The following is a 26,901-nucleotide window of genomic DNA, read 5'->3' on the forward strand; positions in this document are numbered from 1 at the left end:
TCCTGCTCCTCCACCAGCCCCTTGGCAACCTGGTCCAGAACCAGAAATATTGTGTGTATTTTTCCAGGTGAAGGGTTCTGCCCAGTGCCGTGCAGTTACGCCGTGGTGAAGGGAAAAAGGTCTGACATGAAAGGTTCCAGAGTCTCCGCCTGGGGTGCAGTTGCCTGGTCGCCAACACGGACGGGTTAGTAACTTCTTTAGCTTTGCATTGTTCTGGAGTCCAAATGACATCCTCTTCCCGGGCACATCTGCTCCAGACCCTGTGTAGGGGCCGCCTGCTGAGGCTGCAGGCGTCATTTGTGGCCACCACTTGTCCTTCTGTCACAGAGCTCAATCCTCAGGCCAAAGAAAACCCTTGGTCAGAGGCGCCGGCAGAGTGGCTGCTGCTGGGAGGGCTGGCATAGGCATTGGCAAATGGCCTGGCTGTGTGTGTGTGTGTGTGTGTGTGTGTGTGTGTGTGTGTGTGCGCGCTCTGTCTCCTAGAAGAATCCAGGAAGGTCCATCCCTACAATTTAAGTCAGTGTCTGCAAATGGTTGCAAAGTGTTTCAACTCTAGCCTCCAAATCCAGGCGCCCGATGTTCTCATATCCAGCCAGCCTTTGCAGTCCAGGAAAACCCAGCCCTCGGGTTGATGTTTGGACTCTTGATGCTGTTATGAAAGATGCATCCGGGGAGAAGATGAGTGGCTGCCAGTACTTCCTTCTGGTTTCTCCCCATCCCCACCCTGCCCTTCCCCTGAAATACTCTGGGACAGCAAGATGAAAACCCTGGTCGGCTTGGGATAATGCATGTTTCTTTAATAAGAAGCTCCACTAGCAATCCAAGAATATGCTTCCAGACGCAGCGTCACGGCCTGGGTTGTCCGTGACCGCTGCCATCCCCGCACTCAGACATTAGCTGTCATTTCACCTGCCACGCTTCTGGCGTCCTTTGCCAAGGCGCCTCGGATCCTTCGGTACCCGCAGGGACTCGCTCAGCTCCCGCCCGCAGCTCCGGTGGTTTTTCCTGCAGCTCCCCTGGGCTCGGGCTGCGGTAGTGCAGCCCACGGAGCCGGCCTGCGCCCTCTCCTCGGCCTCCCCGCCCCACCCAGCTCCGCCCAGCGCCAGCTGACACTCGTTCAGCGGGCGAAGGTGAGGCGAGAGGAGGCGGTGCGCAACTTGCCGCCCCCTGCAGCGGCCGCCAGCTCCGCCCGCTGGGGCACCCGGCAGACAAAAGAGGCAGCGGGCGGCGCAGGCAGGCACTCCCCGAGGCTGCAGCAGCGAGCGATGGCCGGGCGCGGAGGCCGGGTGCTGCTGGCGCTATGCGCCGCGCTGGCCGCCTGCGGCTGTCTCCTGGGTGCCGAAGCCCAGGAGCCCGGGGCGCCGGCGGCTGGCATGCGGCGGCGCCGGCGGCTGCAGCAGGAGGACGGCATCTCCTTCGAGTACCACCGCTACCCGGAGCTGCGCGAGGCGCTGGTGTCGGTGTGGCTGCAGTGCACCGCCATCAGCAGGATCTACACGGTGGGGCGCAGCTTCGAGGGCCGCGAGCTCCTGGTCATCGAGCTGTCCGACAACCCCGGCGTCCACGAGCCTGGTAAGGGCGCTGTCCCTGGCGGCCCTGGGCAGTGACTCTAGGGTAGGATGGGGCGGGGATAGGTGGGCCAGGGACGCCTAACGGGAAAGGGTATCCTGGCAAGTGGAGGGAGGACAGCGAATGGGGAAGGAGCGGACCTCGGAGCAGCCGGGACTGCTTGGAGCTGATGCTCAGCCCTCAGGCCACCCTTTGGTGAGCTCTGGCCGGCTGCAGGGGCTGGCCGTGGCAGTTCCCAGCCAGCGGATGCTGGCCTGCGCGCAGACCTGGTGGAGGCCAAGACGCGCACTGCGCTGTCTCCAGCACCCCAAGGAATCGTTGTGGCTACTCTAGGGGCGAGGCGTTGGCCTTGCTTGCCCGCAGGCAGCCGAAGATACTGTGCGGGAGGCTGGGATTTGGAGGAAATGAAGGATAGTCGTTTCCAGAGGTTAGCTGATTGGGTCCCTGCAGGTCCTGTGCTCTGTCTCTCGCTGTGTGCCAGGCTTGGATACGCCGTTGCTCTCTAAGGATGGAGGCCGTCTCCAGGGGTGGAGTCCTTCCGTAATGTGCAGAAGTGGCCCCTGGGAAGCACCCAGTGTTGAAGCTACACACGGTCTAGCCAAGGCAGAAGGAGTGTTCCATTTACTCTGCGGCAGTGGAGAGGAGAGGTTTATGATCAAGTTTGTTTTCCAGCCCCTGTCTCCACTTAGCCATCTGGACGCATCTCCGCCCGCCTCTGTAAGGCCAGCTACGCCTGCTCTGTGTTAAATGGGAGCAGCCCAGTGCAGTTGGGACGTAGTTGGGAACATGATCTTGGAGCTTTTTCTTTGTTATGTTTCTGATCTTTTTAAATGATTCTGGCCTGCATTTCTTTCTGATGGCCAAGGTGTTGTGGGGGTGAACTGGCCGCTTTTGTATGTATAAAGGAAAGAGATGGCAAGAAAACTAGGTTAGGCATTTCACTCAGTGCAGGCCCAGGTTAGGCCAGTCAACAGAGACCTTGTGATCTTGGTGCGAAGATCACATACCCGATGTATGGCTGCCATCCCAGGCGGTTTAGCTGCGTGTGCTGCTTCTGCTGCCTGGTTAAGTAGGACCGTTTGCGACCCCTTTTTCCTGGTTTGCTCCTGGACATTTTTCCCATTGCTATTCAAAGAGATTACCTGAAAGCCAATGTTGAACTTTTTTGGCTCTAATTTCAAATTTAGAAATAAGATTATATTACTGTTAAGATGTGAATACTTTTGAAAGCAAAAAAATAATGCTTGTGCAATCTCCCAAGATTGGCAAATCTCTCCTGTGGACTCCAAGCCCTATGCCATAGAGCATATACGTTCTGAATATATGTTCTGGAACAATCCACATTATGGGGAAAATACCCAGAATGTAATATGGAAAAAATGAGTCACTCAGCAGCTGAATAACACAGTGCTTTACAGTGGAATGTTCTATTCCTTGGGCACATAGACTGAAGTCATTTTGCAAAGAATTGGAAAATGTACCATATGTGCTTACAATTCCTTTTATAGGGGAGAGACTTTCAGTATGCCCATCAATAAGAGTGCAAAATGTCTGTCCATTGTGTTTTTCCAAAGTGGAAATCAGATGTTATGAGCCCACAGTAAGACAAAGCCAAGGGGGATCACCTGGCCCACTCCCATGGAGGAGGGGCTAAGTCAGGAGCCCCCAGAGAACCAGAGCACGGGTGCCTGCTAAGCGGGAGTGGGGTCGTTCTGAAGAGTTGGCCCACGCAGAGTCATGGATGATGGCTGCTGCACTCAGACTACATTGAGATCCAGATATGTGAGCACATGGGAAAGGAGCCTGCACGGCCGTTGTAGGTGGGAACAGATGCCTCTCAGGGTAGTGGGGCACCTGTGCTTGTGGCCAGCGCTGAGTTTGATGGATCCTACAGCCCTACGTCAGTAGCTTTGCCCTTCCATACAGAATTGGGTGTTTGGAGGGCAGCTTACAGGTAAGTAGGGCAGCCAGGGAGGATCCTGGGCAGGTGAGGGGAGGGAGATTAGGTGACTGAAGCAAGGATGGCAAGAAGACAAGTCATGTGTAGGTTGTGAGAGCTACCTGTTCCAGCACAGCTCGTGCGAATGCTCATCTGGGAGCCTCTACTATGGGAGGAAGGTAACAGTCTTAACTAACTTCACCTCACAAACTCCTGTTTCAGCGTGTGCTAAGCTTTTTAATGCAGCTCTAAAAGATGTTTGACTTAACCAGTTGATTTACTTGACTAAAATGCTGCTGCGACTGTTTATGTCCATTTTAGTTTCCAGCAAGGGACAGGTGTCAAGCTTGTCACTTTTTCAAACTTAGATTAATTTTCTGAACTTTGAAAAATCATAGGCATTTTCTAAGGAATCCGTGATTAGAAATCAGCAAATGAATAACTAGGAGAAGATACTTCAAAATGCCATGGAAAAGTGGGATTTAAAAATAAGCCAAAATCTTAAGGCCTCCTTTGAGGTGGAAGTTACAGATGAGAGGGCCACGTGGTCAAAGGCCTGGTTGTGGGAGACATATTGGCGGGCACTGGAAGCTCTCTTCCTGAGCAGTAACAAGTGATCTTGATTGGTGCACTGTGGATTGAAGCCAAACTTCTGATCCTCAGTGAACCTAAGGCTTCCTGAAGAGGGAAAGGGAGTTTCCGTTTGAACTGATGATGAAAAATAGCCGTTCCTGTTTGGGGATGTGCCCTGGAAGGCAGCTTGCTCTGGCCAGTTGGAGCTCAGCTCCAGGGAGCAGCGTGCAGTCGGGGCAGGGCTGAGGGTGCTGGCCAAGCTCAGCAGGCTCTCATGCATCGCATGGTGGGTCTGCTCCCCTTCGGGTCGGTGATTGTGGTCCTCCCATGACTGGGCTGAGGGTGTGCTCTGACTCTGCAGAGGCGATGCTGCATGCTCAGGTGTGTCCTGTTACAGCACTGCCAGATGTGTGCGCCCAGCCCGGTGTCCTTGTCTTTTACCTGTATTTAACATTTTGAGACTAGTGCTTCCCCAGGCGTGTGTGCACATCAATGAGAATATTAAGTTAGGATTCACTAATGCAATCCATATTCCCAGAGAGTGCTCCTCAGTTAAATAGGACTTAAGATTAGTTTGTTTAAAAAAATTACTATTCTTAAAGTGGCACACAAGGTTTATTATTTTAAAACTTTAAAAACAAAGAAACATTATGATCAAAATACAGTGATAAAATCCTAACATTCTGCAGACAGACTGCTTGGAGATGCGTTTAAGTACATTTTTGAAAGTTGAGAACTTTTTTTGCTTTAATTTGTTCATGCCTCCTTATTTTTAATGATTTTAATAAAAAGACTATATATTTCAGATGGAAATTTTAAATACATGGTAATATTCTTCTTGCTCTTTCCCTCCTTAAACTATTTTTCTTTACATGTAGTTTAGAAGTGCTTTTGGGAAGCAAATCTGATTTATAGCTGGAATGTTATCTTCCAAAGATTCTTTGGTGTTTGACTTCTCTCTGAAATGTTGGAATGATTAGTTTGGACCTCTTACTCCAAAAATCTGTTAAGATTTAAAGACTATGAATGCCAATGTACATTTGCCAAATAATTGTGATGGAACATTTAATTTTGGCCAAAGTTCTGCATAACTTGAAAAAAAGCAGTGGGGATGAGAATATTTGTCCTGCTTCTTTTCACAATACGTTAGAACTTATGGTTAGTAAGGATGGATGTTAGGACTAAGTAATGCCTTATGGTTAGTTAAGATGGATGTTAGATTCTGGAGAAGAATCTAGGTCTACCATTCTTGGTGGAGAGTTATTTTTGGAGCCGTGTGAGTCCTTGCAGCTCTTAGCAGAAGTAATGTTCTTGATGGACTTGTGATTTGCTAACGGAAGAGAGGGGAAGTGGGGCTGGCCCCTGACTCTGTATTCTGAGTTCAGACAAAGAAGGCAAATTTCTATGAATGCTAATTGAGAGAGGGCAAAAGAACCACTGCCAGTTTATTCCCTCTCCTATCAATCGCTTCCCTGGGGAAAGGCACTAAAAAATGTAAATCAGTCCTGTAAAGTGTGATACAATAGTCCATGTTTTCTCAGAGTATCTTCGGTAGCACAATAATTTAGTTGGGTTTGGTGGTGTTATGCGAGTAAATATAAGCAAGTCTGGATATTGCAAAATCTTAGAATACCTGTGTCTAATTCAAATTGCCACATTAGAGCTACAACGGAGGACTTCAGAAAGTTTAAAGAAAATAGAATTAAAGACATTTATTTGGGGACACAAAATCTTGAAATCCGGGCATAGATATAAAAACTTCCACCACCCCCAATTTTTTTGCTGAATGTTTGAAGATCCTCCCCCATGAGTATGGATTTCAATAGTTTTGTACCCAAATAAACTGATCTTTTAATTCTTTTTCTCCTTATTTTTAAAAAATCCCCTTGTGTGTTATACAGTATTTTGTTATCTTCTTTCACCACGGAATTCATATTTTTGCAAGGAGTCATCTTGGAACTGCTAGTGTTCTGTGCCTCAGCCTCTTGTCACCCATCACCTTATGCCGAGCTCACTTCGCTAGCAGGCGCCTCCCTCAGGGAGCTATAAGCAATGGAGGAAAATCCAGAATTATGTTGTCAAGTTATAATTTAAGTTTCTTGAGAACACTCCTTTTATTTGGGTGTAGAAATGCATATTGCAATGTATCTTGACTTCCTGGTATGCTAGTCTCCATTATACAGTTCATCTATGAGAATAGACATAAATATATATATATGTACATATATATATGTTTGCCTATATATCTATTGTTTTGCATTTTGTCTGAATGTTGCTTTATACTAGAGAGAACACAAGATATTTATCCTTTGGGGATTGGCTTGTTTCACTGAGCGTAATGGTCTTCAGTTGGAACCATTTGGTTGCTAATTGTAGAATTTCATTTTTAATGGCTGAGTAGTATTCCATGGAGTAGATGTACCACAGTTTTTTTTTTTTTTAATCTATTTTCCTTTGGCTCCCAAATAAACATCTTTCAGTGTCATGGGTTTCATGCAAGTCACGCATCTCCAAGTCCCAGTTGTTCCTTCCCTCTGAAATGGGCTTCAAATCATATACTTGAAAATGTCACAAGGGCTGGCAGAATGGGGTACATGGCCTCAATCTGGAAATGTTTAAATTCATTTTCCCCCTTCTCATTAGTCACTCAAATTGCTGTGAGTCTGTTGCCCCATGAATGCTCCTTCTATTTTAAAATGAAAGGGTCCAGTGTTTTGTAAGTGATGTAACATCCTGGCTCAGGAGCAGAACCTGTGTGTGCTCAGACCAGCTTCCCCCAGCTTCACCGAGCCCGAGTGGGTAGGAGGGGAGCAGGTGTAGAACAGTAACAAGTAAGTTGTGGTAATACACCCTAACACAACTCTCGTGGCTATACAAGACTTTGTTTTTTATGGAATCCTATTAAGTTTAACATCACTGCTGATCAGCTTAGTTCTCTAACAATCATAAAGTCCCTCTTTTAGAGACCTTTTGTTTCAAACTAAGGCTGGTTACTTAAAAAAAAAAAAATGGGAGCAGATCCTTTGTGATGGCAATGAATGTAACTTCTAACTGAAAAAAAGACACCAACAATTAATTGCTGTGGTTTTGGGAGAAGCCATGGTGATCTGATTTATTTATTGGCTCAATGCAAGCAGTCCTTCATGAAGTTCAGATCCTGAAAGTGATTGCACTCATTTTATTCCTCCTCCTATGTCACTTAAAGCATTTTAATCCAGAAAATCTTTCCTTTACTCTGCCAGTGTGTAACTCCCCTCCCTCCTTTGAGGAAATGTCTGAGAGGTGGAGCCAACATCAACAACTTGCTCAAAGCGTGGCCTGTGACTTTTTGTATAGTAAAACAGCAATACAAATACTGGTGGTCACCTCCCTGACCAATGCCCTAATAACCCCTTTCTTAGTTTTTTTTTTTCTAGCCAAAGGGGTAATTCTAAAACAACCTTTTATCCTGACCATTACAAAATATGGCCATGTGTGAACATATGTTCACCTAGTAGAGCTGCAAAATGGAAGCCAGCACATGGAGAAGTGGAGGTACATTGCAGTGTGCATCTGCACTCCAGAATAAAAACTGTACTCCCAATGAATCTCACATAATGATGGGCATAATCATATTAAATATACATATAAATTAAGCAACAATTGATCAGTAATGTTCCCCCACTTGTAGATATTATTGAACATTCTTAGCAAGTGATAGGGTCAAGCATTTTAGGTGCTTTAAATTTTGTTAGGTAAATTTATGGCAGTTGAATACAGCTCAATTAGTGTTCTTTTTTGACTACGCAATTCAGAAACTGATTACAAAACAGCCTAAACAAGAACTGCAGAAACCGTGACCTAGCGTGAGTGTTGGGAGGGGAGTTTCGTTCAGTGCTTGCTTCCATGCAGATATTAAGCCAGTTCTATTTGTCTAACACTGGGATCACCATCATATGGTTTGTCAGATGCTTTGAGAGGAGAAATTCACTTTGCCTAAATATTTTGAATTTAACTAATTTTTCCAATGATAGGTTTCTGATTAGGGCAAATTTGTTTTGAATTACTCTGAATGTTACACCCAATTTTCATTAGTGTTGCATAGAATGGTGAAGCATTTGAATTATAGATGTTTTTTCCTCGAGCTGGAAGGAGCAGTCATTTTATAGATGATTAAGTTGAGTTTCAGGGAACAATTAAATAACCCACCAAGGTTGGGAAGCCTGCGACCTCTGGAACTCCCTTCCTGAGGTAGAGCCAGACACTCCTTTACAGAATTCCGCCCCCAGCAATGACCACACTCATTTTTCAAGTGGTCATGGAGGGAGTGGGTTATGCGTTGTTGGCATCGACTCAAGTCTGTGAGGGAGTTTACTTTTCGGTTCTTTAGCGCAGAGCTTCCTGAGTCTGGGTCTGCAAATGGCCATAGTGTCCAGAGGTGATGGACAGGCCCTGGGGTGGCAGCAAATCAGGAAAGGACCAAAACCAATCACTGCAGTCTGCTCTCGGCACATGCAGGGCATGTTGTTTTCCTTGGCAGCAAAAGCCACTAAGAAGAAACAAGCTTTTGTTGGACGATTGCTTGAAGAACCCTTTGGAGGCCTAGGCCTTCAAGGTTGGGAAAGGAGCTTAACTGCCTCAAAAAGAACTAGATGGAACCAAAAGCCTGTGCGGAGGGGCGGGGAGAGAGAGGCTGAGGGCTGGTGGCATGGAGACAGTGGACAGTAGCAGACGTGCTGCCTGGATCCCCAGCAGCTTCTGTGCTGTGTAGAGGAGATCATGTGTGAGATGAGATGAAGACCTCCGTCTTGCTTTGTATAATAGGGTCAGCCAGACTGAAACTGCCCAAGGAAGACAGTCACAGGTGACTCTGCATACAGTGTGAGGACTTGGGGAGTACAGCACTCGGAGAGGCTTGTGTATGTGTCTGTGGGTGGGGATGGCGGAGTGGTCAGTGGGGAAGGAGAGCTGCACTTGCAGAATAAATGATGTGCTGTGCTGTTGGAATGGGGAATATAAATAGCCAACATTGGATGAGGTTTTCTTTTGTTTACTTTTTTTTTTAATTTGAAGAATCTGAAGAGAGAGGGAGACATAGAAAGGTTCTCCGTCTGCTGGTTCACTCTCCAAATAGCTGCAGTGGCCAAGGGACGTTTTGGCTGGCCAGACGGAGCTGGGATCCAAGAGCTTTTGTTTCCCATTTCCCATGTGGGTGCAGTGGCCTGCATGTTTGGTCAGCCTCCGTGGCCCTCACAGGTACATTAGCAATAGAGCAGCTGGGACTCAAACTAGTGCCAGCACTTCAGGGGTGGCCCAGCCCTCTCTGCCCCAATTCTGGCTCCAGACTCAAGGTTTGCTTGTAGACAATGGTATTCCTGTTGACTGTCTCTCTTCAGGTGTGTCTCCATCTTATCTTGATTCAAATATGTAGAGAAGATTTCAAAACGTTTGTGAGTGAATTTAATTATGCCTATTTGGATGCAAAGCATGTTGAAATTCATCTATAGTTTTTCTTAATCCATATTTCCCATGGATTCTTGGAAGATCCTCACATTTCCAGACATTTTTGTAGTTCCTGTCTGCATTCTCACCAGGTTAAACAAGATCTTCCTTTTACGTGAGAATTTATGATTTCAATTTAAAAACTAGAGCAGAATTAAAATGATTTATTTGCACTTTACATATTCATATAAGACCACTTACAAGCTGGTAACAATCAAAATACCCTATTCTTTTGCACATTATTTACCTCATTATTTAGTATTAAACCTGATGTCACTACTCATTTAAGAATGGTATTAATAAATATTATTGATATTCATGTGCCAGTAAAAATCTCCAAGACATCAACATTTGTTTTTATAGTTATTGTAGTTAACTCCCAAATGCAAGCAGATCCACACATATATAAAATTTAAATGGAGTATGTCTAGCTAGGGAGTAAAGGAAGTTTATAGACTGAGTATAAGTATGTATTTAAAAAGGAAGAAACGTGATTAGCTAGCCTTGATTTGAGGTCAGTGAAAAGGACTGGATGGTTACTCTAACTGAAGTAGCTGGGTAGGAAAGCTTGTAGGATCTGTGATTGGGAGATCGTTTGGCTTGAAAACCCTGCACCTTGCTGAAACTGTGTTGCCATGGCGACAGGGCTTCCCCATCGAACACTGGTTTCATTGATTGACCATCTGCAGACTTGCCTGCGTTGCTAGTGTTAATATGTTCCCTCATGCTGGTTTTTACTGTGGAGACCATCTGGTGTGAGCTGTAGTTAAAGGCAAAGAACGCAGGTAATATACTCTGAGGTGTTAAAAATGGGTTTTGCAGGATTCAGTTGTTTTAACAAACTGTCCCTAAGAAATTTCACTTCTAATTGCTGCCCTTTATAGGCAGTTGGCTTATGATTATATACTTTGACATAAAGAATTAAAGGTTTGGCTGCTGAGCTTATTTATGTTAAAAATTGATTGCCTAAATATATTCCAATACATAATTGTATTAATCATGATGTGCCTAAACATTTATGTGGAAAAGTACTCTCTCACAGTACACATTCATAAACCAAAAGGAAGTGGGTAGTGCAGTGTTTGAGAGGACAGAGAGGGCGATCTTGCACTTGGCTTCACTCCCCAAACCCTGCCGGAGCTGTGGTGAGGTCAGCCTGGTGCCCGGGGCCGGGACCACTGTCCCAGTCACTTGTTAAGTAACTCCCTTCAGATGGCTAGGGAGCCTGAGCAGTTTTAGCCATTTGAATTTGTTCTTTTGAAAAATGTTCATTTCCTTCACCCATTTCTTCACAGGGTCGTTTGTTTGGCTGCTGTTGAGTTTCTGAAGTTCTTTGTAAATCCTGGATATTGTTCCCCTATCGGTCGTGCAGTGTGCAAGGATTTTCTCCCATTCTGTTGGATGCTTCTTCACTTTGCTGATTCCTTTGCTGTGCAGAAGTGTTTTAGTTTGACATGGTTCCATTTGTTCATCTTGGCTTTGACTGCCTGTACTTTTAGTGACTTTTCTGAGAAGTCTTTCCCAGTTTGTATGTCTTACAGAGTGCTTCCTATGTTTGCTTCTGATGGTTTGGTGATTGCCGGGTGCAGACTGTGATCCTTGATCCATTTAGAGCTCATTTTTGCACAGGGTGACAAGTGGGGTCTTGCTCAGTGCCTTTGCAGGCTGCTATGGGGGTCATCTGTTTCTAACGAAGAGGATTCCTACTGTGACAGATATGGCAGGATTTCCAGGTAAGAGGGCTTCCCGAGGAAGCAGGGCAGCCAGGATACCCGAGCAGGCTTTTCATTCGGTAATGCAGCATGTGGCAGCTACCTTGCCCTTTACCCTGTCGGTGCTGGTGTTTGTAGAGCGTTGAATTTTCATGCTGAATGGCTGTTTCCATTCCTCCCTTCCTTTTCAGTTAAATTGGCTCAATGAGTCAACAGATCTGGGCAATGTTGGAGACGTACTCTATATCAGGCATGGTTTAGTGTTCTCCCCACTTCGTAGTTGCACAGGGACAACTTAGAGGTGGAAAATGACTTGCTGAGTGTCCTCAACTAGTAGGTGGTGCTGTAGAAACTTAAGAGCTTTAGAGTGTCATCTTCTGTAATCCATAGCTGCTTCTGAATTCCAGCCTTGAATCTGCAGCAGTATTACCTAGATAGCTTGTGAAAATACAGGTTGCTGGGGCCCCATCCTGCAGTATTTGATCTGGTGGATCTGTGGTAGACTGCCAGTCTGTGTTTGCTAGCAGTTCCCGCTCTATAATGCCCATTCTCCAAGGGCCACAGAAGCTGCTCTGGGGAGGGAGAGCACAGGGACCAGACATGGAGTCCCTCCCTGTTACAGGGGCCGAGAGTGCGGGGAGGAGACCATGAACCCCACCTGCAGGCTTGGGAGACATTATAGCAGTGGGGTGCTCTGTGGGTCCTCTCCAGGCTTTCCCTCACAGCACAGCAGTAACCGCTCCTTCCCTCAGGATGCTGCCGCCAGCTGAGCTCTCCAGCATGGGAGCCGGTTCCTTGTGAGGGAGGTGGAGGTCCTGGAGTAGCCGGGTGAGGATTGCGGGGAGAGCAGGCAGAGGATGACGGAGCACAGAACCTGCTGAGAGGGAGGCTGCTCAGAGTCAACCAGCCCCCTCTTACCTTACAGGGTGCTGTTTGTAGGAGGGACAAAACATAAGTAAGGGACTTATCTATGATGCTGTTTTCGACTCTAAAGCTTTTAAAGTACCGAGAGCATCTCGAGCAACAGCACAGATAGCAGCAGTGTAGCAGTGCTTTTCTGCTATGGAATCCTGCATTGTTCTCATCCTGAAACAGAAGCGTAGTCTTTGTTGAAGTATTTTTTTTAAATTGTTTATTTTGAAAATCAGAGCGAGATTGATTGATTGATTGTCTGTTGGTTCATTCTCCAGGTGGCTGCAGTTGCCAGCACTGGGTCGGGCAGAGGCTGGACAGGAGCTTCATCTGCTTCTGCCACATGGGTGGCAGCGGCTCAAGCACTTAGGGTATCTTCTGCTGCTTTTATTCAGGCCATTAACATGGAGAAAGGTCAGAAGTGAAGTAGATGCGACAGAAACAGGTGTCTTTACAAGTGGTGGCCGAGCCGGCTCCTGCACAGCCCTGGCGCCTGCTGCAGTATTTTAGATTTTGGTATATTTTCACTTCATGCTCACTCAAGACCCTTCACATTGTGGACTTTTACAGGTCCAGCACTGATGTTATTTAGGGTCTAAGGATTGTGAGCTAGTTCTTCCCTTTTTGAAATAGTTTATTCTGTCAGCCATGCACGGTTGTATTTCTTTTTTAAACCAGAGATCTTAATGGTTCAGACTTGAACTCTATGAGCAACTCAGTAACAGCTGCAATTTGTAAAAAGTGAGCAGAGTTGCTGGATCCTAGAGCCCGAGCAGACTCCTGATTTGGTGCAACCTGATTGTGAATGGTCCTATTCATAGCTCGGCCCAATGCAGAAAGTCACACCGCGCTTGGGTGAGGAAATGAAAAAGACCAGCCCACTCTCTGGGGCCAAGGACCCGCAGCTAACAGCCATGGGTTTCTATTGCATGCCTGGAATCATGTTCTTAGAAGCCCCTCAAAAGGAAACTCAGTAGCACTTCATTGAAGAGTTGGGCACAATTTTGCAGTTACTGAAGACAAAGAAAGAAATGGAAAAGCCACAAAGGTGGGCAGGCTCATAAATATCCTTGTATTTATTCCTATCCCCAGTGGAAAGTAGACTACTTCGCTAGAAAAGTTTTCAAAGACCTAACTTAAAATCTTAGGTAATGCTGGGAAATGAGAGGCTCTTGCTTAAGATCAGTTTCCTGGGGCTGGTGTGGTGGCACAGCACGTTAAGCCATGGTTTGTGATGGCAGCATCTGAAGTGGGAACTCCGGTTCAAGTCCTGCCTGCTCTCCTTGCAGTCCAGCCCCTGGCTAATGTGCCTGGGAGAGCAGTACACGATGGCCTAAGTGCTTGGGGCCCTGCCACTCAAGTGAGAGTCTTGGTTGGAGTTCTGGGTGATGGGGCTTTGGCCTGGGCTAGCCTCAGTCACTGTGGCTGTTTGAGGACTGACACAGAATTTGGAAGTTCTCTCTCTCTAACACCCCACTTTTCCTATAAACAACTGAATCTGAAAGGAAATCAGTGTTTGTGGTATCACTAAGCTTGTTCTATTTAGGAAAGGAGGGAGGGAGGTGGTGGGTGCACATGTGTTACACATACTGTGTGTGTGTGTGCACGCCTGCACTTTGGGAATGTCATTGTTGTGGAGGCTTCCGAATGTGGGAGGCCAGGTGTCAGAGGCCGTCAGCAGCAGTTTCCTGGTTGTGCTGGTGATAAAGCCAGGGCCTGGAGAATGTGGAGGACACGGCAGGCTCTCTCCAGCCCTCCAGGACATAGAGAAGTGATTGTTTCAGTGTTGTGCAGGGGATCTTGACCACAGGGTTACTAAAGGTCAAAACCTGGCTCAACATTTTGGGAAGGCGGTTTCTTTCTCATCTCCAGAGGAAGAGTCCTCCTTTTTCTCTTCGTGGAAAGAAACTGTCAAGACAAAAAGGCGTTGTTGCAATGGGAGCCCTGTAGGTGCTGTCAGAGATGCGATCCATGCTTGTTTATTTGAAATGCATTCCCTGTGGACTCTCGCCTCCTCTGCCTTCTTGTCCTGTCTTCTTTCATCTTCTACCTCTCTCTCTCCCCTGTGCCTCCATCCTTACCCACCCCTGCTTCCCCGATCTGTTGTTTTATTTACCTTATTCCACAGAACTCACAGCTGCCTGGTAGGCACACTTGCCATTCTGTACACTTGGCAATCCAGTGCCACACATGGCCCTAAATGATTGGCCAGGTCAGTAACAGCACCAATGAATGGGTGTATCCCTTCGTTCTCACTGTGAACTCCAGGTGGAGAGCAGCTCTCCTCTGTTCTGGGTATCCTGGTTTGGATTTTCGCTCCTTTAGGTACTCGCTGAAATTCTGGGCTGTGTTTGAGGATGCCTTTTCATTAGTATCTAGACACCTGTGAAGATGTTACGTGTGTGAGATTGTCTCTATTTGAGCTGAATCTAAAAGTCAGAAGTGTACTGTTATTACAGCATGTGCTGATCGTTCACTGGGTTCTAGTTTTGCTTCTACGGTGCAGATCAAAGGAGGAAATCTTTCTTTAACGAGTCAGGAGGAGAGTGGTGTGGGAACAAAATGGGGACCAATTGTCATTAAATTGACAGTGAGTGTACCATATCTTTAATATGTAAAACTCATGTCCACAGGGCATGGCTGTTCTGTGCTCTGGACAGTACCTGGTACACAGTGGGCATTCAATGTTTTTTGATGAACCAATGAGCCAATGAATGAGTAGAATTCCAACATAAAAAGGAGTCCAAATTCTGTGACTCAGCTTCCCTTTAGTATGGTAGGACCAGGGCTGGGTTTATTTAGAAACCTGCTGTGTTTCCTTGCAAAAGGTGCAAATCTATTACTCAGTTGAGGCAGTAAGAGAGATTGTCATTTGCTCAGACTGGAAAATAATCTGTAATTCATTAGGGTGTGGGGTCATGAATGAAGGGGGTGAGGTAGAGGATTCCTGGGGAGCAAATGCAGTGCAGATATTTAAGGAAATTGGACAACTGTTCGATTTTTCTCACTTTCGGCTTTCTTAAAAAAAGTATTTACGTATTTAAAAGAGCAATGGAGCAAAAGGGCAGAGAGACAGAGAGAGAGAGAGTGCGAGAAGAGATTTTCCATTTACTGGTTGACTCCTCAAATGCTTGCCACAGCCAGGAGCTCCAGGTAGATCTTCCATTGCGTGGCAGATCCCACTTGTTTCCCAGATGCGCTGCCAGGGGCTGGACTGGAAGATGGCAGCTGGGAGGTGAGCATGTGCTCTGATGTGGGATGCTGGCATTGCAGTGAGTAGCTCAACCCTCCATATTGCAACATCAGCCCTAGGCATTTTTTTTTTAACAGCTGAATTTTCTAGACGTCAGTGTCTAATTTTGCTTACTTTGCTGTTTCTAATGTGTAAATTTTCTAGAAGTCAGATTTACCCATAGGAAATATTTATACTAAGTTATATATGATTTTCTTAATGATATTAGATGCCTCGTGACTTAGAGACAGAGCTCTTCATTACTGAGAAATCTCAACAGATCAGGGATTAAGAGAGATTTTATCCTTTAGCAGAACAATTAAGTGAAATAGGAAAATATACTCCCAATTTATAAGGGAAATTAGGCAGTGGGAAGTGGACCAGCACTTAAATCTTTTTTCCTCTCTCTCTCTCTGTTGCTTTCTCAAATGTGTGTAAATAAATGCATATCAAAAATTAAAATAGGTGAGAAAATTATGGCTTTTGTTGTTGATGTTCCTTGTTAAGTGCATTTCATTATTTGTGAACTGTGAAGAACTTCATGGACTAAATTCATATGTCCCTACTATGCTCACTGTGAGAACTGAATTTTTTTTTTTATTAAACATTATTTACTTTGTCTCTTAGAAAGGCAGAGGGACAGACAGAGATCTTCCACCTGCTAGCTCACTGGCCAACTGCCAGCGACATCATGGTGGGCCAGGCCAGAGTTGGGAACCATCCTAACTTTCCTGTGGAGAGTAGGGGTCAACTGCTGGTGCCTACTGCTAAGGGTGTATATTGGAGGACATTGGACTTGGCAGCAGAACAGGGACAGGAGTTTAGGGACTTGGCTGTGGGATGTGGGAATTCCATGGCACATCTTGGCTGCTCCACTAAACACTCTGCCGCAGAATCAAATTCTTGGGGGAACTGTGAGAACTTTAAGATGGATGAGCCCAATGCAGGTCGTCATGTAGGATAATAAATTCAAGAGCTTAATGAACGTGTTGTCTTAAAATACAAGTATCACGAGCTGGTGGTGGTGCAAAGACCTTTTGTGGGAATGAGAATGTAAGCTCACCAATTGACATTCAAGACCCGATGGAAGCATGAGGAGCCACAGAGTGGGAAGAGCAGCTTGGAGCAGCTCTCCAAAGCTGCAGAAGGCCAGAAGGTGGGGAGGAAAATGCCAGACAGCAGATCGTGGAGAGAAGCACCAGAGCCAACATCCGTCCTTGCTGGCCGTCAGCGGGGCAGATGGCGATGGCAGTGTTCAGTGAGGGGTGATTCTGCTCACATTCACAACAGTAGAAACTGGCCTCCTGCAGCCGAAAGTTTGGGGCAGAGTCAGAACTCTGCTAGAATTCACGGCAGGGTGAGAGGACAGAAACAGAATATTAAGCAAGTGTGTATTTGTGTCAGGATAGTCAAAATGTGAGATGCTTTGTTTGGCAAGAGATTGTGACCGAAATGATAAAAAGTGTTTTGTGCTGCACAAAAGAGGTTGGATTTGTATTAAACCTGCTCCTTTCACAGTTTGGATGGAAGACAAATTCTCTGGCAAGTGTTAAGAAGTTGTTAAGGTAGCACTGATGATTTCTATGCTGGGTAGATTTCCCCCTCTTTTTGTTTTTCTTTTCCTTGAAAAGATCTTTGAACTAGGTATATGATGTAAGAAAAAACAATGTGGAGCTTTTTGGTAAATGATTTTAATTTGAGCATTGAGAAAAAAAAATTGTAGCAGAGAAAACCTCTCATTTGGTCTGGGAGGTGTCATTTAAAAATTAACATAAATATTTTCAAAATTGGGTTAGTTTTTGGCAGGCCTCTTTTTCTGTGCTTGATTTTTAATGATGTTTGTTTTCATCTGATACTGTCCCTAATGAATGAAGCTTCTTCTAGCCCAAGGGAACTTTTTATTTTTGTATGGGCTTCGATTATAAACCTTTATTCATGTGCCAAAAAATATTATGTGACCCTTCTTCTTTGGAAAAAAAAAATGATTTTTAAAGGGATTGATGCTGTGGCATAGCCTACTAATCCTCTGATTGTGACACGGCTACCTGTGTGGGCACCAGTTTGTGTCCCAGCTGCTCCACTTCTAATCCAGCCCTCTTTTTTGGCCTGGGAAAGCAGTGTTTTCCACTGCTTGCGAATGACTCAAGTCCTTGAACCCTGCATCTTGGTGGGAGGCCCAGAAGAAGCTCCTGGCTCCTGGCTTTGAATCCAGTCAACTCTGGCTGTTGCAGCCATTTGGAGAGTGAACCAACAAGTGGAAGATCTTTCTTTGTCTTTCCTCCTCTCTCTGTAACTCTGCCTTTCAAATACAAATAGAATAGTTTTTAAAAAAGAAGAACTTATAATTTAATATGTTGGGTTCAAATGTAACCACATGCTCTAATAGGTAAGTTTTATATTTTATATCTAAAAGGATGAAAGACTGGGTGTGGGATAATGCTCTTGCCCGTTTCCTTGAGCACTGAGGCATAAAGTTAAAACTACTGTACAAATTTATTATACTTAAAATGTGTATTTATCCATTTGAAAGGAACATCCCCACTCACCGCCCCCCTGCCCCACATACACAGGCCTTCCACTTACTGGTTCCCTCTCCGGGTCCCACTGGCAGCCGGGGTGGGGCTGGGTGCTCAGGACAGCTCTGCTGTTTCCATAGCATCCACTGTTGTCTACCTGGACAGGCGTTAGCAGCAATCAGGGCGGAGCCGAGACTTGAGTCTGATGTGTAACATAGTAATGTAGGCATTTTAGCTGCCAGGCTGAATACCTGCCCATTTTCAACAGCAGAGGGACAACCCGAGTTCCACTGCTTCCACGTTAGCAGGGTGCTGGGTGGAAGTGGAGCAGTCAGGGTTTCCAACTGCTGCTCATATGGGCTGCCAGTGTCACAGGTGGCAGCTTAACACGCGGTGCCACAATGCGGACGCTGAGTTGCAGATACCGAATGTGCTGCGCTAATTTGGCTTAGGATGAACATTTTGTGTTTACTGCTGCATCTATCTCATAATCGTACTTAATATTACGTCCTCATCCATGACCCAAATTACACAGTAGGGTGACACATCCGAATAGCTAGCATTGTCTTAAGTTAGGGTCTATCATTGTAGTTGATGTGCAACTATTGTAGAATTCCGTTTTCTCTATTCACTATTATGTTCACTTTATTATTTCTGATCTAATTAATCTCTTTTTCTTTCCTGTGATAGATTTGTAGGAGGTTTGCCTCAGTGTTCCAAGCTGTTCTGGGAATACTAAAGACAAGGTCAAATAAGCTTGGAGATTGTAGAGACTGGCTTCTTCTGGAGGACATATTAACATAAGAAAAGAGCCCCTAGGTGCTCAAGTGAATGTGGAAACTTTTCAAGTCTCTTTAATGATTAAAAGAACTTGAAAAGAAAGGACTTAATTTGTGTGGAGGAAGACTTGGTCTTGGCACAGTTATTAATATCCTCTGCGATGGATTTGGACCACTTCGTACCAATTTGAGAAGTGTTAGTCTATTTCATTGGCATTACTTAAGGATCAATGGGATTTATTTTTCTCTTGTTTTATTAATTATTTTTACATTAAGTTTCTCAACCTTCTTAAAGAGCTCTTTCCATTGTTTTGCAGTTTAGAAATGTTCGATTTGTTTACTTTTATATTAAAACAGAAAACACTAAAGCACGAAAATATTTGAGTAGACTTTTGATAAGTTCTAAAGATCTGAACACTTAGGAACCTCATTATTCCTGCTTTATAAGGTCAATTGTTTTCTGTTTGATCTCGTTTTCTTCCAAAGAAACATTGAAAATTTGGATTTTATGCCTATTTTTAAGGTCTATTAATGTCTAGTTTCACTATATATGTGAAAATCTGTATTCCTTCCTATTTGCAAAATTTTGTCTTTTAAAATTCATCAGGCTTTTAAATGATCAGGTGTGTAATTAGCTGTTACGTTTTGTGTACATGTTATAGTGCGATTTGCCTGCTTCCATATCCTACATTTTGATTAATTTTACTTTTCTTCTAAAAATCTTGGTTGTGCATATCAAAGCTCCTTGTTTGTGGCTCCCCAGCTCTAGGCGTCCCAGGCACACACAGGTGGGCATGTGGGCTGCAGTGTCTCTGCTGGGAAGTGTTGGCGAGAAGAGCTTTGTACAGAACATGTCACCCTTCAGGGTGGCACAGCCTCACTTGGCATGGAAGCTGTGTAGGTGTTGGGGTCATTCCATGCACCTAGACTCTGTTATGGAAATAGTGACAATCCTAGATGTAATGCTATCATTGTTACTGTGCTGTAAATAAATACAATGGATCCATTGTATTCTTGTTTATTTTTTCCTAGTTTTTAATAGCTGCAGAAATCACAGAACCTTAAGGCAGCTCTCATGTTTTTGGGAATCACTTCCTGCAAGTAGCCATCTACAGCCAAGTGGCTCGCATATGTGGACTGTTTTTGGAAGAAGTCGTCTTAGTCATGCTACAAGACCTTCTTGTTCCCTGCAGAAGAAAATGTCACTTTGGGAAATATGCACAACACATTTTGAAGCTGTGCCAGACAGCATGTGACAAAATGAGTTCAAAATATGGTTCTGGCTTGCTTGCTAAGTGCTGGTGTGGGCTTTCGTGGCAATGTGCATGGGTGTGCTTCACAGGATCCTGTGACATTTTGAAGGTAACACACTCGACGTGTTGTCAGTTAAAATTCAAGCCTTGTTGTTTCTGGCAGAAATCCCAAGAGGAAAAAGAAAAGGGCTTTCTGGAACTTAAGATGTGATTGATGGCCCAAACTATGTGTAGTGAAATATATAGCTCTCACTCCATGTTGGGATTTGTGCAAAAGTGTCAATTTATATAAAAGTGATTTTTAAAATTAATCATGGGGTATGTTTAACAGAAGAAATGTAAAAATAGAACCATTTAAGAATACAGGTTGAGAGCCTAGCATGGTAGCCTAGTGGCTAAAGTCATTGTCTTGCATGCACTGGGATCCCATATGGGGGTCAGTTTATATCCTAGCTGTTCCACTTCCCTTCCAGCTCCCTGCTTGTGGCCTGGGAAAGCAGTACAGCAGTAAAGCCTTGGGACCCCGCACACACATGGGAGACCAGGAAGAGACTCCTGGCTCCCGGCTTCAGATTGGCTCAGCTCTTGCTTGGGGAGTGAACCCAATGGATGGAAGATCTTCCTTTCTGTCTTTCCTTCTTTTTGTAAATCTGACTTTCCAATAAAAATAAATAATTAAAAAAAAGCACAGATTGAAAATTCCTTACTCAAAAATACTTAGGATGAGAAGTATTTTAGAATTTTGATTTTTTTAAATTTTGGAATATTTATTTGTGCCGAATGAGGTACTTTGAAGTGGGATTCAAGTCTCATTACTGAATCAATTTACATTTCATATACATCTTAAACACGTGGTTTAATGGTATCGAGTGTGCTCCCATTTAAAAAAGCATTTATTTATTCGAAAGGTGGAGTGATGGAGAGAGGGAGACAAAGAGAGAGCTTTCTTCTGCTGGTTCACTTCCTCAGTGCCTGGACAGGTCAGGGCTGGGCCAGTCCAGAGCAGAGCCAGGGGGCACGTGTGGGCGCTCTGTGGGAGGGGCAGGGCAGTGGCCAGGACTGGAGCCATTTCCTACCGACTGCTGCAGGGCCTTAGACTGGAGCTTAGACAGAAGCCGAGTCCCTGGAAGGCAAAATGTTCGAAACCTGTGCATGGTTTTCTTAGACTACGCATTTCCATGGTTGTTTTTGTTGTTGTTTTTGAAGGCTCCTTGTCTACAACTTTGCCAGCCACGCAGTGTCTGTGAACACACCCTGCCCCCTGGGACAGCAGCTATGGCTAGTGTGTGAGCTCTTCCAGAAAGACAGGCTGCAGTGAGATTGATTGCTCTGGTTGTCGTTTTCTGGGGGTCCTTGTTCTGTGGGCAGAGAACCTTCCAGAATGCAGGTGCATGTGTCAAGTCTTTGCTTGCAGCTAAGCTGCGTAGCTGCTGTGACTGCTCAAGAGCAATACGGTGATGGCCAGCTTTCTCATCCTTGTCACGGGTTCTTTATCCTTTTTACTTTGCACTTCTCTTGGCCTTGTGTGGTTCAGATGTTTCAGAATTCCTCCCTGACTCAAGGCCTAAGCACAAGCAGTGTTTTCCTCTTCCTGGAAATTGCACTAAACTCCCACTCAACCTTCTGTTCCCAACTTAAATGTCACTTTCTTAGGGATGCTTTCCCTACCAGTTCACATGAGCTTAGGTTCTTTCTGTTGGGAGGATACTTCAAAAAATTCATGGAAAGGAAATTTAAAAATTATGAAATCAGGCCCAGTGCAGTAGCATAGTGGCTAAAGTCCTTGCCTTTCATGCGCCAGGATCCCATATGGGTGCTGGTTCTAATCCTGGCAGTCCTGCTTCCCATCCAGCTCCCTACTTGTAGCCTGGGAAAGCAGTTGAGGACAGTCCAAAGCCTAGGGACCCTGCACGTGTGTGGGAGACCTGGAGAAAGCTCCTGGCTTCTGGCTTCAGATTGGTTCACCTCTGGCCATTGTGGTCACCTGGGGAGTGAATCAGTAGACAGAAGATCTTCCTCTCTGTCTCTCCTCCTCTCTGTATATCTGATTTTGCAATTAAAAAATCTTTGATAAAACTATGATAAAATGAGTTATGATAGAACAGTTTCAAAATTTTTTTGAAAAAATATTTAGAATTATTTTTTATTGAAAAAGTAGACATACAGAAAGGAGTACAAACGTAGAGGAAGATCTTCCTTCTGGCAGTTCACTTGCCAAGAGACCGCAACGGCTGGAGCTGAGCTGATCCACAGCCGGGTCTCCCACACAGGAGCAGGGTCCCAAGGCTTTGGATCATCCTCCACCACTGGATGGGAAGTGGAGCAACTGGGACACGAACCTGTGCCTGTAAGGGATCCTGGCAGATGCAAGGTGAGGGTTTAGCCACTAGGCTACCACGCCAGACAGATAGTTTTGTGGTTTTCTAAATATAACATCGGATGCCTTATGAGGTGATCAGCATTTATGGTCACATCTGAGTTTCTGACTCTGACTTTTCAATGTTGAATCTAGTGCCTCGTCCAGAGGGCATTTAGCAAATATTTGCTAAATAGATAAATTTAAACTACAATTTTGTCTATAATGTGAAAGTATTAAAGGAACAGTTGTAAGTTGGCAAAACAAGGTGAATTATAGATGTGTTGAATGCGGGGCTGTGGAAGGTTCACTCTTCAAGTGGCTGTAACAGCCAGGGCTGAGTCTGGCCAAAGCCAGGACCCAGGAGATTCTTCAGGGTCTTCCATGTGGGTGCAGGGGCCCAAACACGTGGACTGTCTTCCACTGCTTTCCCACGCGTTAACAGGGAGCTAAATCAGAAAGGCCAAGCAGGACTTGACTTGAGCTGGTGCCCATATGGAATGCCAGCATCACGGATGGAGACTTGGTGCATCACACTGCAATGTCGTGCCACAGGGTGGCTTTTCTGAGAGCTGAAATACTGCTGTTTTCCAGGCTGCAGACGAAAGCATTTCTTGGATGAGAATGTACAAACACAGATGAAAGAATGAAAGGTTGAAATGGGGTTTATAAGAGCAGATGTGAAATTAATTTATTAATTGAGCATGCTATAGGTTACTTAAATATTGGAAAATTAGTATAAACACTGTTTCATGTACTAACAAAGGTTTAGAATATGAAATACAATTTTTTTTTTAATAACAACTCCATGTGAGTCTTAGCCGGGATATAAGATCTGTAACCTCTTGTAGCTTTTGAGTTCTGTGGTTCCACAAAAGGTATATAGAAAGGAAACAGAACGTGGTTGTAGACGTTAACATTTTGTATGCCACATATCATACTACCTGCAACACTCCTCTACAACCTGGCCCTGTGTTTATCCTTATTAAAATCAACCAGATATCTTTGCAAATGGTCACAAATCCCAGGTGGCTAGAAGACACATCTGTGGGGAGCTCCCCTTGACATGACGCAGCTGAAGCTGGATTAGGACCTCTGTCTCTCACCAGCAGCAAGTCCCCATGCTCACCTTTCTGACCCAGAAAGTTACCATCCTGAGTTAACAAGCTGGTTTTCCACCCCTACGCCCCCAACCAAAGGTGCAATGCGTATAACTAGCCTCTCCTCTAGCGGACTTGGGTGCCTGCCCCTTTCGCATATGCACAACCCTTTTCCAGAACTTTCTCAAAATTTTGTAAATGTGTGTTTAGAAGCAAGGCCTAGAAAACCAGTAACTCCTGGTTGTTTGGGATGCCTGGTTTGGGGTCATGAGACTACCATGTTCCTGAAATGGCCAACCCAAATAAATTCCTTTCTGCTTACAGCTCTAACAATTCTCTGGGTGTTTCAATTGGCAGGCACACCAGACAGGAACCTTCAGGTTTTATGCCTGATTTATGTGTACTGCTCCTTATTTAATTTGTTATCATCTTTCTGAAACATGTGAAGCATTGACTTGTGTCATTGTTTCCTTCCTGTCTTGAATGAAACCCAATGACACCTTTGACCTTACTGTTCGTTAAGGAGAGCTGCTAAACTTAATCTCTTCAGACAGGACTGGCTGGCCCTGAAGGATTCAGTTTGCTCATACGTTCTGTTGGATTCCACAGGCTGCTCTGTCATCTCTCCTCCATCCTCCTGCTGGAATTGAATATTACAGCTTCTCTACTGTCACTGTCTTTGCCAAGATCGGGGTCCCCACTTCAGCAGTAATTGGGTTCCAGTGGACCCTACTGGTTGTTCCTGCTTTAGAAGGTGGTTCACTTGGTCTCTGGGTTCTCATCTATATCTTGGCTGGTTCTTTTCTGATTTCTCTGTTCATTTTTCCTCACTACCAAAACTCAAGAGATATATGTTTTCTTATTTAATGTTTTTCTCCCCTAATTATCAGTAAGAATTATTAATGCATTCACCTGGTTTCTGTCCCCTGAGGAAAACAGCTGTGTACTTTTACACGACATTCTTTTTCCCAAAGTGAAGTAAGATTTGATGTTTTCTGAGTCCCAAGTTTCCAATGTTCTTGGGTTTTGTAACCCTGATGAGCTAGTGCAACATGTAATGATTAGTATTTGTATCTCGTAAGTAAACTGGATGCTTCATGCAGAGGCAAAATGTGGCATCACTTGATGTTTTCAGCCTACTTGGTATAGCAAGAGCATCTCCCTTAGGGACAGGAGGATCAGAATCTGGACTCTGGTGTTGCACCTCACCAAGAAAGGATCTGGAACAAGTCATGCCATTTAGTTTTAGTTTGCTCATTTCTCAAGGGACACCATCCATTCCAGGTCTGCGCAGTCAGAGGTTTGTGGAGAGACAGTGATGGCTGACAAGACCATAGCCTATTAAAACACCGTGAAGAGCATTATGTAGATATATTACATTTATTTTTACTTTACTCTCCTTAATCTATGTGTGTTTGTAGGCCAGATGTGCCTGACTGACTTACTCTGTTTATTTCTCTGCATTTTGTTAGCAGCCTAAGCATTACCAACTTGAATTCTGAGTAAAACCAATTCAGCTACTTTCTTCTGCATGAACGGCTTTGGGGGTATGGTGTCCGTGTGGTCTTCTGTGCGTGACCCTGGGGTGAGAGGGTGTGGGATGCTTTTCTTCTGCTTGAAACGTCGCAGACATTTCGTCTGTTTCTTATCATAACACGTGTAGAGAATAGCATTACGTCATGTTGGGCCAGAATTTCGCAGAGGCCAGCCAGTTTCCTATTTAGCCTGTTTTAGAGAGAGCCAATGTAAGAGCAATTTTAATAATTTATGGAATGGCCTTTGTTTTTTTCCTCCATGTAAAGTAATACTCTAGAGAAATTCAGGAATTAAGAGTATACTTTATTTTAACTTACATAAAAATTATAAATTTCACTAGTCATTATTCTGTACTACTTTTTTCCTAAGGAAAAATACATTTATTTGAAAGACAAGAATGAGTGAGAGAGAGAGAGGAGAGAGAGAGAAGATGAGAGAGATTGAAAATGAATCTTCCATCTGCTGGTTTATTTCTCTAATGCCACAACACCAGCCAGGGCTGGGCCAGGCTCCAACCAGGAACCAGGAATAGCCATATGGGAGGCAGGGTGCAACTATGTGGACCATTTTCTACTGCTTGCCCAGGCACATTAGCAGGGAGCTGGACTGGAACTCAGGGCCAGAACCCAAACCAGCACTTTGATTTGGGATGTCTGTGTCCAAGCTTCCCAATGCTGGCTCCTGTCGACTACATTCTGAATTTCAGAGTTGGACTAGGTATGAAGGTTAGGAGCTCATGTGATTATCATTGTACTCAAATGCCTGTAGTAAATCATGGGCATTCCAGCTCTAGTGAAGAAGAGTTGGATCCTAATGGCTACAGGAGTGGTAAACTCCAGGACAAAACTGGCTGAAGGTGTGGCTGCACCAGAGTGTAAGTCAGAGCAGGTAAAACCCCTCAGTCCTTGAGGGCTTGTGCTCTCTGTGTCACCAATGCCTTTCTCACACACACTCCTCTTGGAAGGATTGGTTCTCGTGAGCATTCTTGGTCTGGCTTTACTGGTGTGGCGTGCCACATGCACTTGTATCTGAAACAGTTATGATCCGGAAGATGGTGCACGTTGGTCAGGTAGGCCTAGGTTGTATAGACCCAGAATGAGGAAATCAGCATGCTATTACTCAACAGGGGTTATTAATTCCAGTCCAGCCAAAGCTACGGATGCCTGTTGCAGACACCATTGGCCTACTGATTTCAGGCATCCTTAGTGAAGCCTGGCTCCTGTATGAAGCAGCTCTATTCTGCTGGCTTCTAGCGCCTTATCTCATCCAAATTTATTATTTTTGAAGGACCTGGGAGTAGGGGGAAAAAAAAGGAAATGAAAACCCTTTAGGTCTTGCTAAACATTCAGACCATGAAGACAAAAAGTTGAAATGGGAAGGCAAAGCTCTAGCTCATGAGGTCACTCTACCTAAAAAAGGACGTAGGAACAGGAATTCACAAGGTATTGTGGGAGGAAAGACACCTGGTCTATGTGAGAGCAAAGAGTAGGATGTGGAGAAAATTCTGGAAAGATTTTCTGGAGGAGCTGGCATTTGAGTGAGAGTTTTTGGGTAAAGAGTGGAAACAGGGCATCTGGGGAGAGAAGCATTTTTGGGCATGGTGGGGATGCGACAGAGCAAGTGTTTGCTGCTGCTTGAAGGTGGAGTGTGCCTCAGGGAAAGACTCAGTGAGTGGTAGGTGTTACCTAGCAGGGTGTGGAGCAAAGAGAAAGAAAGAGGGTCCTATTGGTTGGTTCCACCCTAAGTGCCTGCAGCAGTCGGTGGGGGGTTAGGCAGGACAAAGCCCTGACTAGAGGCTAGGAATTAACCCAGATATCCCCTGGGGGTGATAGGGACCTAAGTACTTCAGCTCTCACTACTGCCTCAGAATAAATGTAAGCTGTAAACTGGAAGCTGGAATGGGGAGTGGAACTGGACTTGAAGCTAGGTACTCTGAAGCAGGA

At 44.9% G+C, this 26,901-nt stretch overlaps 1 protein-coding gene across 2 annotated transcripts in view; it reads left to right on the forward strand.

Moving 5' to 3' along the window:
• Nucleotides 1–983: 983 nt before the first annotated feature.
• Nucleotides 984–26,901, forward strand: part of CPE (carboxypeptidase E) — a 51,395-nt gene continuing 25,477 nt past the window's right edge. Inside the window, exon 1 of one of the 2 annotated variants that reach the window (XM_040971366.1) lies at nucleotides 984–1,572. In XM_040971366.1, coding sequence (XP_040827300.1) covers nucleotides 1,266–1,572 — 307 coding nt within the window. In that variant the 5' untranslated portion in view covers nucleotides 984–1,265. The remainder of the gene's footprint in view (nucleotides 1,573–26,901) is intronic. The other variant, XM_040971365.1, reaches the window with a different exon arrangement.

The sequence above is a fragment of the Ochotona curzoniae genome, unplaced genomic scaffold, assembly GCF_017591425.1.
Source record: "Ochotona curzoniae isolate NIBS_2020 unplaced genomic scaffold, NIBS_Ocur_1.0 contig_21, whole genome shotgun sequence".
NCBI classification, from domain to species: Eukaryota; Metazoa; Chordata; class Mammalia; order Lagomorpha; family Ochotonidae; genus Ochotona; species Ochotona curzoniae.